At 49.1% G+C, this 13963-nt stretch overlaps 1 protein-coding gene across 4 annotated transcripts in view; it reads right to left on the bottom strand.

The window, feature by feature from the left end:
• The window catches only part of LOC114809005 (RING finger protein 17-like), a 44719-nt gene extending 32075 nt beyond the window's left edge, over positions 1–12644 (bottom strand). For all 4 annotated transcript variants that reach the window (XR_005659743.1, XM_039911076.1, XM_039911077.1 and 1 more), the window contains exons 1-2: positions 12609–12644; positions 4649–4698 (exon numbers count right to left, since the gene is read on the bottom strand). Coding sequence is in view for 3 of the 4 variants with exons in the window: in XM_039911076.1 (XP_039767010.1) it covers positions 4649–4675 (27 nt within the window). In the remaining variant the exon portion in view is untranslated. The remainder of the gene's footprint in view (positions 1–4648; positions 4699–12608) is intronic.
• Between the last annotated feature and the right edge of the window lie 1319 nt (positions 12645–13963).

Raw genomic sequence — 13963 nt, forward strand, 5'->3', positions numbered from 1 at the left:
TCTGTATTATTCCCCCACAGAGACCTCCGATCCCTGGATCCCATCCAATTTTCTCAGCTCATCATGCCCCACTTAGCCTCCATATCCAAACTATCCACCCTTAATGACCAAATAGATGTTCTCAACACCATTCACTCTACTGAACTCAACTCACTTGCTCCCCTAGCCCTTCATCGATCTTGTACCACTAACCCACAACCCTGAGTCACCTGCATGGTCTGCCTCCCTCACTCTTGCGCTCGAGCCTCAGAGTGCTGCTGGCAGAAATCTAAATATCAGGCTGACGACTTTGTCCACTCTAAGTTTTTTCTTGCATGTTTTAACTCTGTTCTCGCCTCTGCCTGGCAAAACTATGTCTCTACCCTTTTTGACACCCAGGCCCATCACACCGGCAAGTTGTTCCAGACATTCAACTCCCTCCTCAGTCCCTTTGTTCCCCCGCCTCCCCAATCCCTTGCCCCCAGTGACCTGACCACCCACTTTATTAAGAAAATTGACACCATCAGGTGTGAGCTCCCTAAAATCACCCCTGGCCCTCCTCAGTTCCTCCCCCTTCCAGCACCCTCTTCAACTTTCCCATCCTTCCCAGCAGTTTCTCTAGAGGAGATCTCCTGCCTCCTCTCAAAAGCCACCCTCTCCACATGCACATCGGACCTCATTCCTTTGCATCATCAAAACTCTCGCCCCCTCCCTTTTTATCTCCCTAACAGTCATCTTCAACCATTTGCTCTCCAATGGTTTCTTCCCCACTGCTTTCAAACATGCCCATGTCTCCCTTATCCTACAAAAACCTTCCTTTACCCCTATGGCTCCTTCCAGTTTTTGCCCCATCTCTCTCTGACCGTTCCTCTCGAAAATCCTTGAGCGAGTTGTCTAAACACGCTATATGAAACTCCAATCCTCCAATTTTCTCCTTGACCCCCTCCAATCTGGCTTCCATCCCCTTTATTCCACAGAAACCACCCTCTCAAAGGTCGCAAATGATCTCCTTGGAGAAGCAGCATGGCTGGAGAAGCAGGGTGGCTCAGTGGAAAGAGCACGGGCTTTGGAGTCAGAGGTCATGGGTTCGAATCCCGGCTCAGCCACTTAGCTGTGTGACTTTGGGCAAGTCACTTAACTTCTCGGTGCCTCAGTTACCTCATCTGTAAAATGGGGATTAAGACTGTGAGCCCCACGTGGAACAAACTGATTCCCCTGTGTCTACCCCAGCGCTTAGAACAGTGCTTGGCACATAGTAAGCACTTAACAAATACCAACATTATTATTATTATTATCTCCTTGCCAAATCCAACAGCTTCTACTCCATCCTAATCCTTCTCGATTTCTCAGCTGCCTTCGACACTGTCGACCATTTCCTTCTCCTGGAAACGTTATCCAAGCTTGGCTTCACTGACTCTGCCCTCTCCTGGTTCTCCTCTTGTCTCTCTGGCTGCTCATTCTCAGTCTCTTTCACAGGGTCCTCCTCTGCCTCCCATCCCCGAACAGTGGATGTCCCTCAAGGTTCAATTCCAGGTCCCCTTCTATTCTCCATCTACACCCACTCTCTTGGAGAACTCATTTGCTCCCATGGCTTCAACTACCACCTCTATGCGGATGATACCCAAATCTACATCTCCAGCCCTGATCTCTCTCCCTCTCTGCCATCTCTCATTTCCTCCTGCCTTCAAGACTTCTCTACTTGGATGTCCTCCCATCACTCACACTCACACTGCCTCATCTCTCACACTCCCTCCCCCTGCAAATCTTCGCTACTGCCCCACAGAGACCTCTGCTCTCTTGATCCCATCCGTCTTTCCAAAAGCATCTCTCCCCACCTTGCCGCCCTGTCCTCACTTCCCATTCTCGATGATCGGGTCTCTGCTCTCAACTCCACCCTCTCTACTCATCTCGACTCTCTCGCCCCCCTTTCCCTCCACCGCTCTCGCTCCACTAACCCACAGCCCTGGATCACCTCCTCTGTCCGCCTCCTACGCTCCTATGCTCGAGCTGCTGATTCATTCAATAGTATTTATTCATTCAATAGTATTTATTGAGCGCTTACTATGTGCAGAGCACTGTACTAAGCGCTTGGGATGAACAAGTCGGCAACAGATAGAGACAGTCCCTGCCGTTTGACGGGCTTACAGTCTAATCGGGGGAACAAGTGACATACATACATACGTACCATTCCGTATAAAAGATCTAAAGCTCGAAGCCGTATAGATTCATCTTTGTCATCCAGACACTGCAGAATGAGATCCTTGTGGGACTGAACTGACTTGGGGTGAGTTTTCAGGATCTTGGACATTGCTAGCAATCCCAAGTACTTCACTATAGAAAAGAATTAAAGATGAGCTCGTTTCCAAAAACAACTAGTCGTAACACTCAAGTAAGCTAGTGAACCATGCAGAATGCTAGCCTAAATTCTGAAGAACCGTTCAGCCTGGGGGTGGTGTGTGTCAATTGTTAATTCTCCCAAGCCTTTATATTTTAGTCTGTTTACTAGTCAGTGGAATTCTTCAGCAGAACAGATTTCACAAAGGAATAAGCAGCGCACGCAAACATGAAAGTGAGGGAAACAAATGGGCCTACAGAGTACCAGCCCAATACTTGCCAACAGGGTGGCTGCCAGAAACCATGTGAGGTTTGCTCTCCTCCCTAATGATTTAGATGGCCCATCTGCCCTTTGCCCTGTACATCCCTAAGCCTGCCCTTCGTTAAGGTAGATGGGCTCCTCATCGATCCATCGGTGTAAGCCCTTCTTGGGCCCTATGAGATGCCCAGCCTGTTCAACGTCTTGAGATAACGGAACGTTGCACATTTACCACTCACTGGGTGGAAAAGTAGTTCCCGGTGCCATGGGACTTGGGGTCAGTCCTGGACCCAGCCTGTCCCCAAACTTCAAGATTTGGGACACTTCAACGCAACCCCGCTCCAGACTGGACAGTCAGGCGGTCTGTCCAACCGTCCGCCAGCAACGCTTTCGATCTCTCCTCATAAGGAAGCTTCTCCATGCTACGCTTCCCCAGACCATCTCACTTGCCCTTCTCTGGCCCTTCTCCAGCTCCACCATGGCTCTCCTGAGAGCTAGCCACCAAAAGGCTGGCTGCGTCCCGGCAGCGGGCGGAACGAGGCCATTCCTGATTCCAGGATTCTACAAAACGGAAATCACTCACTCAAACAAAACGTGCTTAAAAGAAATCACAGTGACTTTGCTAATTGCTCTGAATTCGATTTGCTCTCCACACCTCGCTTTACTTTTCGGTCCTAACAGACTGTGTTCTGCATCTCCTCCTACGGGATTGACCACTCAGAGACAAGAACATTTAGATCGCCTCCAGGCCTCCTCAGCCTCAATTTGGGAATCCATTTTAAAAATCCATTCATCATTTGATCCTATCAAACTCGGGTAGGACACAGAAAGTCCATGTTTGAAAGTATCCGTCACAAACACACACTTCCAAAAGAAAAAAAAAGGTTAAAATTTACAGTTCTGATCAGAGTCCTCTATTAAGATCCTTAATTTCTGAACACACAGCTGAAAAGAAAAAGTTCAATGACTGCCAACAGCTTCCAAACTGTACAGCTCAACCACACTTTAAAGTTGCTTCTTCTAGAAGTTCTGAAATCATTCACTTGTTTCAGTTCATGACCAGCTGACACTGCTCCTGACAAGCATACGGTTGGACATGTCACTGCCTTTAACAGGCTGCCCGGCAGATGCTCATGCAGCACAGTCCCATCATGCCTAAAGGATGGGGACTCCAGGCCCAATAGGGGCTGGGGGCGGTCAGCCAGGGACAAGACTACTCTTCCTGACACCTGAACACTGGGGCAGGTCAGACCCAATCCCTGTCTGACACAATCGAAGGCCGAGGGAGAACACGGGAGCCCTTCCTCCAGGGCCTTGGTCCAGGGACTAAGTTACTAAAGAAGGGGACTGGCAAATGAGAGAGAAGAGGCAGGAGGGGATTGGCTTGGGAGGGCCTCTCTCACCACACTAGATATCAGGGAGTTCTGCTAGACAGATAATCCAGGTCAATCAATCCATGAATCAATAATAATGATGGTACTTGTTAAGCGCTTACTATGTGCCAAGCACTGTTCTAAGCACTGGGGTAGATACAAGGTCGCTCGTGGGGCTCACAGTCTTAATGCCCACTTTACTGATGAGGTAACTGAGGCACTGAGAAGTAAAGTGATTTGGTCAAAGTCATACAGTTGACAAATGGCAGAGCCGGAATTAGAACTCATAACCTCTGACTCCCAAGCCGTGCCCTTTCCACTAAGCCACACTGCTTCTCTTGCAATGTATGCAAGGGATCCCCAGGGCAAGGAGGCTAAGCACCTGAAGTTGGTATAGCCTTCCTGGAGTCCTCGGTTCAACCAAGTACCAGTACGATGAACCGATTTTTCTAGGGCCAGGTTCCCCTCTCCCACCGTGAATCACGAAGTTCAAAGAATGGTATTTACCGAGCATGGATTGTGTACAGAACACTGAACTAGGCTCTTGGGTCTCAAGGTGTGCATGAAGAGCCTCAGTTTAACCCATATCAGAAACAGTTCCCACAGATCCCATTAACATTTCACAGCCCCCACTCTTCGTAGCCATGCGTTTCAACAACAGCAACAAGAACAAAAAGAGCCAGAAGCTTGAAGGTCACCATACCTGAATGCTGGCACTGTGATTGGGCATTCCAGAGGAGAGAGAGATCAAAACTGAAACAAGTAATTGAAAATTAGTTTGCTTTTCCCTTGAATTAACGCTGCTGGCGAAAGTCCAAGCACCAAGCCGACCTCACACACTTCAAATTTATCCTTTCCTGCCTTAACTCTGCCCTCTCCTCCGCCAGGCAAAACTTCTTCTCCTCCCTCATCGACACCCACGCCCGTGACCCCCGCCAACTGTTCCGAACCTTTAACTCTCTCCTTAGGTCTCCTGTTCCTCCCCCTCCCCCATCTCTCACCCCCAGTGATCTGGCCACCTACTTCATCACAAAAATCAAACACAATCAGGTCTGAGCTCCCCAAAGTCACCCCTCCCCCTCTCCCCTCCCCCCTCACCAACCCTCTCCCCTACTTTCCCATCCTTCCCTGCAGTATCCTCAGAGGAGATCTCCTCCCTCCTCGCAAGTGCCACCCCCTCCACCTGCGCCTCGGACCCCATTCCCTCTCACCTTCTTAAAACCATCGCCCCTGCCCTCCTCCCTTCCTTAACTTCTATTTTTAACCACTCAATCTCCAAGGGCTCCTTCCCCTCTGCCTTCAAACACGCCCACGTCTCCCCCATCCTAAAAAAACCCACTCTTGACCCCACTTCCCCCTCCAGTTATCGTCCTATCTCCCTACTACCCTTCCTTTCCAAAATCCTAGAACGAGTCGTCTACAACCGATGCCTAGAATTCCTTAACTCCCATTCTCTCCTAGACCCCCTCCGATCTGGCTTCCGTCCCCTCCACTCTACCGAGACTGCTCTCTCTAAGGTCACCCATGACCTCCTTCTTGCCAAATCCAATGGCTCCTACTCCATTCTGATCCTCCTTGACCTCTCTGCTGCCTTTGACACTGTTGACCATCCCCTCCTCCTCCATACCTTATCTCACCTTGGCTTCACGGACTCTGTCCTCTCCTGGTTCTCCTCTTACCTCTCTGGCCGATCATTCTCGGTCTCCTACGCTGGAGCCTCCTCCCCCTCCCATCCTTTAACTGTTGGAGTTCCTCAAGGGTCAGTTCTTGGCCCTCTTCTGTTCTCCATTTACACTCACTCCCTCGGTGAACTCATCCGCTCTCACGGCTTTGACTACCATCTCTACGCAGATGACACGCAGATCTACATCTCCGCCCCTGTCCTCTCCCCCTCCCTTCAGGCTCGCATCTCCTCCTGCCTCCGGGACGTCTCCACCTGGATGTCGGCCCGCCACCTAAAACTCAACATGAGCAAGACTGAGCTCCTCATCTTCCCTCCCAAACCCGGTCCTCTCCCAGACTTCTCTATTACCGTGGATGGCACGACCATTCTTCCCGTCCCGCAGGCCCGCAATCTCGGTGTCATCCTTGACTCGTCCCTCTCGTTCACCCCACACATCCTATCCGTTACCAAGACCTGCCGGTTTCACCTCTACAATATCGCCAAGATCCGCCCTTTCCTCTCCACCCAAACGGCTACCTTACTATTACGGGCTCTCGTTATATCCCGGCTAGACTACTGTGTCAGCCTTCTCTCTGACCTCCCTTCCTCCTCTCTCGCCCCGCTCCGGTCTATTCTTCACTCTGCTGCCCGGCTCATCTTCCTGCAGAAACGATCTGGGCATGTCACTCCCCTTCTTAAACAACTCCAGTGGTTGCCTATCGACCTCCGCTCCAAACAAAAACTCCTCACTCTAGGCTTCAAGGCTCTCCATCACCTTGCCCCTTCCTACCTCTCCTCCCTTCTCTCTTTCTACCGCCCACCCCGCACGCTCCGCTCCTCTGCCGCCCACCTCCTCACCGTCCCTCGGTCTCGCCTATCCCGCCGTCGACCCCTGGGTCACGTCCTCCCGCGGTCCTGGAACGCCCTCCCTCCTCACCTCCGCCAAACCGATTCTCTTTCCCTCTTCAAAACCCTACTTAAAAATCACCTCCTCCAAGAGGCGTTCCCAGACTGAGCTCCTCGTCCCCCTCTACTCCCTCTGCCATCCCCCCTTTACCTCTCCACAGCTAAAGCCTCATTTTCCCCTTTTCCCTCTGCTCCTCCACCTCTCCCTTCCCATCCCCACAGCACTGTACTTGTCCGCTCAACTGTATATATTTTCGTTACCCTATTTATTTTGTTAATGAATTGTACATCGCCTTGATTCTATTTAGTTGCCATTGTTTTTAAGAGATGTTCTTCCCCTTGACGCTGTTTAGTGCCATTGTTCTCATCTGTCCGTCTCCCCCGATTAGACTGTAAGCCCGTCAAACGGCAGGGACCGTCTCTATCTGTTGCCGACTTGTTCATCCCAAGCACTTAGTACAGTGCTCTGCACATAGTAAGCGCTCAATAAATACTATTGAATGAACCTCAAACTTAATATGTCGAAAACAGAACTTCTTATCTTCCCACCCAAATCCCGTCCTCCCCCTGACTTTTCCTTCACTGTACATGGCACCACCATCCTTCCTATCTCACAAGCCGGTAACCTTGATGTTATCCTTGACTGCTCTCTGTCATTCAACCCACATATTCAGTCTGCTTCTGTGAGAAGCAGCGTGGCTCAGTGGAAAGAGCACGGGCTGAGGAGTCAGAGGTCATGGGTTCTAATCTTGGCTTCGCCACCTGTCAGCTGTGTGACTTTGGGCAAGTCACTTAACTTCTCGGGGCCTCAGTTACCTCATCTGTAAAATGGGGAGTAAGACTGTGAGCCTCATGTGGGACAACCTGATTACCCAGTATCTACCCCAGCACTTAGAATAATGCTTGGCACATAGTAAGTGCTTAACAAATACCATTATTATTATTATCATTATTATCTGTCACTGGATCCTGTCGGTCCCACCTTCACAACATTGCTAAAATCCGCTTTTTCGTCTCCATCCATATCGCTACCACGTTAATAGAATCACTCATCCTATCCCACCTGGAGTACTGCATCAGCCTCCTTGATGACCTCTGATCCTTCTGTCTCTCCCTACTCCAGTCCATACTTCACTCTGCTGCCTGGATCCTTTTTCAATAGTATTTATTGAGCACTTACTATGTGTAGAGCACTGTACTAAGCACTTGGAATGTACAATTCAGCAACAGATAGAGACAATCCTTGCCCATTGACGGGCTCAAAGTCTAAACGAAAAAATTATGGCATTTGTTAAGCACTTACTATGTGCAAAGCACTGTTCTACATATGAGGTCACTGAGGCACAGAGAAGTTAAGTGACTTGCCCAAAGTCACACAGCTGACTAGCAGCTGAGCCAGGATTTGAACCCTTGAGCTCTGACTCCCAAGTCTGTGCTCTTTCCACTGAGCCACACTGCTTACCTTCTGTCCACATCACCCCACTCCTCAAAAAAGCTCCAGTGGTTGCCCATCCACCTCTGTGTTAAACAAAAACTCCTCTCCGTTGGCTTTAAAGCAGTCCATCATCTTGCCCCGTCCTACCTCACCTTGCTTCTTTCCTTCTACAACCCAGCCCACACATTTCGCTCCTCTAGTGCTAACCCGCTCACTGTGCCTTGATCTCACCTGTCTCGCCGCCGCTGACCCCTGGCCCATGTCTTGCCTCTGGCAGGAACTGCTTCCCTCCTCTAATCTGACCTTCAAAACCTTATCGAAGGCACATCTCCTCCAAGAGGCTTTCCCAAACTAAGCCCCACTTTTCCTCATCTCCCTCTCCCTTCTGCGTTGCCCTGACTTGCTCCCTTTTCTCTTCCCCGCACCCTTCCAGCCCCAAAGCACTTATGTACATATCTGTTATTTTATTTATCCCTTTGCTCTTCCCCTCTCCCAGCTCCAAAATGCTTATGTACATATCTGTAATTATATTCATTTGTACTGATGTCTGTCTCCTCCATTCTAGACTATGAGCTCATTGTGGGCAGGGAATGTGACTGTTTACTGTTGTATTGTAATAATAATAATGTTGATATTTGTTAAGCATTTACTATGTGTAGAGCACTGTTCTAAGCGCTGGGGAAGATACAGGGTAATCAGGTTGTCCCACGTGGGGCTCACAGTCTTAATCCCCATTTTACAGATGAGGTAACTGAGGCCCAGAGAAGTTAAGTGACTTGCCCACAGTCACACAGCTGACAGGTGCCAGAGCCGGGATTTGAACCCATGACCTCTAACTCCCAAGCCCATGCTCTTTCCAAGCAGAGCACGGGCTTGGGAGTCAGCGGTCATGAGTTCGAATTCCAGCTCTGCCATTTGTCAGCTGTGTGACTGTGGTCAAGTCACTTAACTTCTCTGGGCCTCAGTTCCCTCATCTGTAAAATGGGGATTAAGACTGTGAGCCCCACGTGGGACAACCTGATTACCCTGTATCTACCCCAGCGCTTAGAACAGTGCTCTGCACATAGTAAGCGCTTAACAAATACCAACATTATCATTATTATTATACTTTCCCAAGTGCTTAGTACAGTGCTGTGCACACAGTAAGCGTTTTATTAAATACAATTGAGTGAATGAATGTATGAATATTCAGTATGAATAGAGTGCAGCTGATTCCCTGATTCCAGTGCTTGTGGAAAGACCCATAAGTGGCTGCTACTGGAAATGGGGACTGGGACTCTGTGCAGGGAACTGGTTCTGTTTGACCTGACTAGAAGGATGGAGAAGACCTGGGGCCCTTAACTGTACAGACGGGTCAAACCTCCCGGTGCCCACGGTCCTGGCTGGAGGACCACTCTGCACATCCTCAGTACCCAGAGAAGGGACCCTTCTGGGCCCAAGAGTCCTGGCTTCTGGGAGTCTAGTATCGGGAGTAGGACATACCATATGTCTGTAATTTATTCATTTATATTGACGTCTGTCTCCCCCTCTAGACTGTAAGCTCATTGTGGGCAGGGAATGTGTCTGTTTATTGTTTTATTGTATGCTTCCAAACGCTTAGGACCGTGCTCAGCATACAGTAATTGCTTAATAAGTACGATGGACTAACTGACTGACTGACCTTATGGTGAGTCCTGAGTCTTCTAGTTCTCTGTCCAGTTGGCTCTGAGCCCTCAGTAATCACGCTGTGTATGCGGGTGTGCTGGGGTTAGTCTTTGTGTGGAGAAAAGTGAGGAAGAGGAGGAGGCTGCAACTCTTAGAGAAGAGTATGATGCTGGTTAAAAGGGACAGGGGGGTCTATCTAAAGAAGTTGCTATAGTTGAAGACCTATGTTGAGAGGATCGGGACCAACTGTCAATTAATCCCATTCCTCTTTGAGAAGTAGAGTTGTGTGGGTTCCTAGCTGAGATCAGATCATTAGGGGTGTAGGTGGGAGGACACAGCAGAGGTGTTGGCAAAAGTAGATTTTCTACCATGAGACTGAGGCTTCTCTTCCCCATCCCCAGAGGAAGGAATTCTTGATGGTAAGTCCTGAGTGTCTTGGTTCTGGGTCCAGTTGGCTGTAAGCTCTGGAAAGAAAGCCCCACAGGGCTCCTCTGGCAATGTGCAGGTTGGGGCTGGGTGACCAAGGGGAGAATCTGCCTGGTTACTGTTCCTTCTGCAGACGCAGCTCATCACAACTCCCCACCCTTGAGACTGTCCCCCTGCACTTGGCAGTCAGGTCAATTCCCAAAGGCACCCCGCTCCAGAAAGATGGAGCCTTCTAGTGCTCTCCCACTCAAAGGGAAGGTGGTATGTGTGCATGAATGATGGGGTTAGCTTTGGGGAGAGAATAGTGAGGAGGCAGCTACCGCTGTCAGCAAGGAGGCCAATTCTGAATTCAGGAACTGGGAGTCTGTGCAGGGAACTAGTTTTGTCTGGCTTGACAAATTGAGCAGACCTAGGGCTCTGCACATCCCTGGCTCCATGAGTGGGGACCCCCTCCATTTCTGATAGTGGCAGCTCCCAGGAAAATAGGAACCCATCTTCACCCACTCCCTTGGAGAACTCATTCACTCCCACAGCTTCATCTACCACCTCTATAGGGAGGATACCCAAATCATCTTCAGCCCTGATCTCTCTTCCTCTCTGCAGTCTCCCATTTCCTCCTGCCTCCAAGATATCTCTACTTGGACGTCCTCCCAATCATCTCAAAGTTAATATGTTTAAAACAGAACTTCTTATCTTCCCACCCAAACCTTGTCCTCCCCCTGACTTTCCCATCACTGTAGACGGCATCACCATCCTTCCTGTCTCACAAGCCCGTAACCTTGGTGTTATCCTCTTTCCTTCCACTCACATATTCAAGTCATCACTAAATCCTGTCAGTTCTACCTTCACAACATTGCCAAAATCTGCTCCTTCCTCGCCATCCAAACCACTACCACATGAATACAAGCCCTTATCTCATTCCTCCTTGATTATTGTGTCAGCCTCCTTGCTTTCCTTTCCACTCCGGTCCATACTCGATTTTGCTGCCCCACTAATTTTCCCTCAAAAACGTTCAGACCATGTTTCCCCACTCCTCAAGAAATTCCACTGGTTGCCCATCCACCTCTGCATCAAGCACTTAAACACCTTGCCCCCACCTACCTCACCTCGCCACTCTCTTACTACAACCCAGCCCGCACATTTCGTTCCTCTGGCACTAATCTTTTCACTGTACCTCCATCTTATCTCGCTGCCGACCTCTCGCCCATTTCCTACCTTTGGCCTGAAATGCCTTTCCTCCTCATATCAGAGAGATAATTGCTCTCTTCCACTTCAAATCCTTATTGAAGGCACATCTTCAGGAAGCCTTCCCTGACTGAGCCCTCCTCTCCTCTTCTCCCTCTCTTTTCTGCACTGCTCAAACTTGCTCCTTAATTCATCCTCCCTCCCTTCCCCACAGCACATATGTATATATCTGTAATTTATTTCTCTACTTATCTATTTATTTATATTAATGTCTGTCTCCCCTTCTAGATTGTGAGCTCGTTGTAGAAATGTGTCTGATGTTATACTGTACTCTCCCAAGTGCTTAGCACAGTGCTTTGCAGCAGTAAGTACTCAATAAGTACTTACTGTAAGTACTTACTGTAGTTACTTACTGTACTACTGTACAGTAGTACTAGTAGTACTAGTAGTAATACTACTGTATTTACTGTAGTAGTAAGTACTCCCTATTTATTTTGATAATGAGGTGTACATCCCCTTGACTCTATTTATTGCAATTAAGTTGTCTTGTTTTTGTCCGTCTCCCCCGATTAGACTGTAAACCCATGAATGGGCAGGGATTGTCTCTATCTGTTGCCAAATTGTACATTCCACATGCTTAGTACAGTGCTCTGCACATAAGTGCTCAATAAATACTATTGAATGAATGAAATATAATAATAATAATAATAAGCCATGACATTATTCTTGAGTCCTCTCATTCATTCAGTCATACTTATTAAGTGCTTACTCTGTGTAGAACACTATACTAAGCACTTGGGAAAGTACAATATAACAATAAATGGTGACATTCCCTGCCCACAACAAGCTCAGTCTAGGGGGGGGAGAGAGACATCAATACAAATAAATAAAATTATAAATATATATATAAGTGCTGTGGGTCTGGAGGGCTGGGGAGAGCAAAAGGAACAAGTCAGGGTGACGCAGAAGGGAGTGGGAGAAGAGGAAAGGTGGGGTTTAGTCTGGGAAGGCCTCTTGGAGGAGATGTGCCCTCAATAGGGCTTTGAAGGGGGGGAGAGTCATTGTCGGTCAGTTTAGAGAAAGGAGGGCACTCCAGTCCAGAAGCAGGACGTGGGCCAGGGGTCAGCAGTGAGACAGGCGAGATGGAGGCACAGTGAGAAGGTTAGCACTAGAGGAGTGAAGTACACGGGCTGGGTAGTAGAAGGAGAGATATTTCGCGAGCCCCCGGTTCATCCCAACCAGGACCTTCCTGGCCTGAGGGAACCTGGGTGTCACGTAGTAGAAGTCAAACCACACCTCTGATCACCAAGGTTACTGTGAAAAGGTTTTTACTTAATTTTACCAACGTGCAAGGGAGTGACACATACATACACTTGCTCACTCCACCACCCAAGGGTCCAATACCAGGTTGTGGTCAAAGGAGCCCATTCTGCCAATGCTTCTTCTTTCTGCTTCTAAGTGCTGCTGCCTTCAAATGCTGCTTTCAGAATGCTTCCTTCTTGCTTCTCTGCCTGCTGCTGCTTCTCCGCCTGCTGCTGCTTCTCCGCCTGCTGCTGCTCCTCCGCCTGCTGCTGCTGCTGCTCCTCCGCCTGCTGCTGCTGCTCCTCCGCCTGCTGCTGCTGCTCCTCCGCCTGCTTCTGTCTACCTTCAGGTGTCCCTCGCGATGCAAAGCAACCGACTTTTATCTGCCTTAGGCGTGGCAGCTGTGGCTCTCCATGGCAGTCAATGATTGGTCCAGGCCTGTTACCTGGTAGAACAGGGACAGAAAGCCACGCCTCCTTCCATGCTTCACTCCCACAGGCCTGCAATCACCTGTCTCGGGTAGAGACCGTCATTGCCTTCGCAAAGTCTCTCCCTTGCTGTAGTTCGCGGGATCACAAACAATCATTAGAAAGGCAGCTTACTGTGTGCTCACCACAAGATGCCCTACTAAATCCTGTGGTCTGACCTTCACTACGTTGCTAAAATCCGCCCAATCCTCTCCATCCAAACTTTGACCACATTCATCCAATCAATCGTCCTGCCCCCCCTTGATTACTGATTCAGCCCCTTTACTGACCTCCCGGCCTCCTCTCTCCCCACTCCAGCCTATACTTCACTCTGCTGCCCGGATCATTTTTCTGCAAAAACATTCAGGCCATGTTTCCCACTCCTCAAGAACCTCCAGTGGTTGCTCATCCACTTAGGAAGCAGTGTGGTCTAATAGATAAGGGCAAAGGCCTGGGAGTCAGAAGGATCTGGGTTCTAATCCCGGCTCTGCCACTTATCTGCGATGTGACTTTGGACAAGTCTCTTAACTTCTCGTTACCTCATCTGTAAAATGGAGATAAAGACTGTGAGCCCCATGTGGGATGGGGATTGTGTCCAGCCTGATAATCTTGTAGCTACCCCAGTGCTTAGAACAATGCTTAATACATAGTAAGTGCTTAACAAATACCATCATTATTATTATTATCCACCTCTGCATCAAACATAAACGCCTCACCTTTGGCTTTAAAGTCCTCTACCACCTTGTCCCCTCCTATCTTACCTGGCTATTCTCTTACTACAACCCATCCCGCACACTTCTCTCCTCTAATGCTAACCTTTTCAATATAACTAGATCTCATCTATCTCTCCAATGATCTCTTGCCCACTTCCTGCCTCTGGCCTGGAATGCCCTCCCTCCTCATATCTGACAGACAGTTACTCTCCCCCGCTTCAAAGCTTTATTGAAGGTACAATTCCTCCAAGAGGCCTTCCCTGGCTAAACCCTCCTT

This window comes from Ornithorhynchus anatinus, unplaced genomic scaffold, assembly GCF_004115215.2.
Source record: "Ornithorhynchus anatinus isolate Pmale09 unplaced genomic scaffold, mOrnAna1.pri.v4 scaffold_93_arrow_ctg1, whole genome shotgun sequence".
Classification (NCBI taxonomy): domain Eukaryota; kingdom Metazoa; phylum Chordata; class Mammalia; order Monotremata; family Ornithorhynchidae; genus Ornithorhynchus; species Ornithorhynchus anatinus.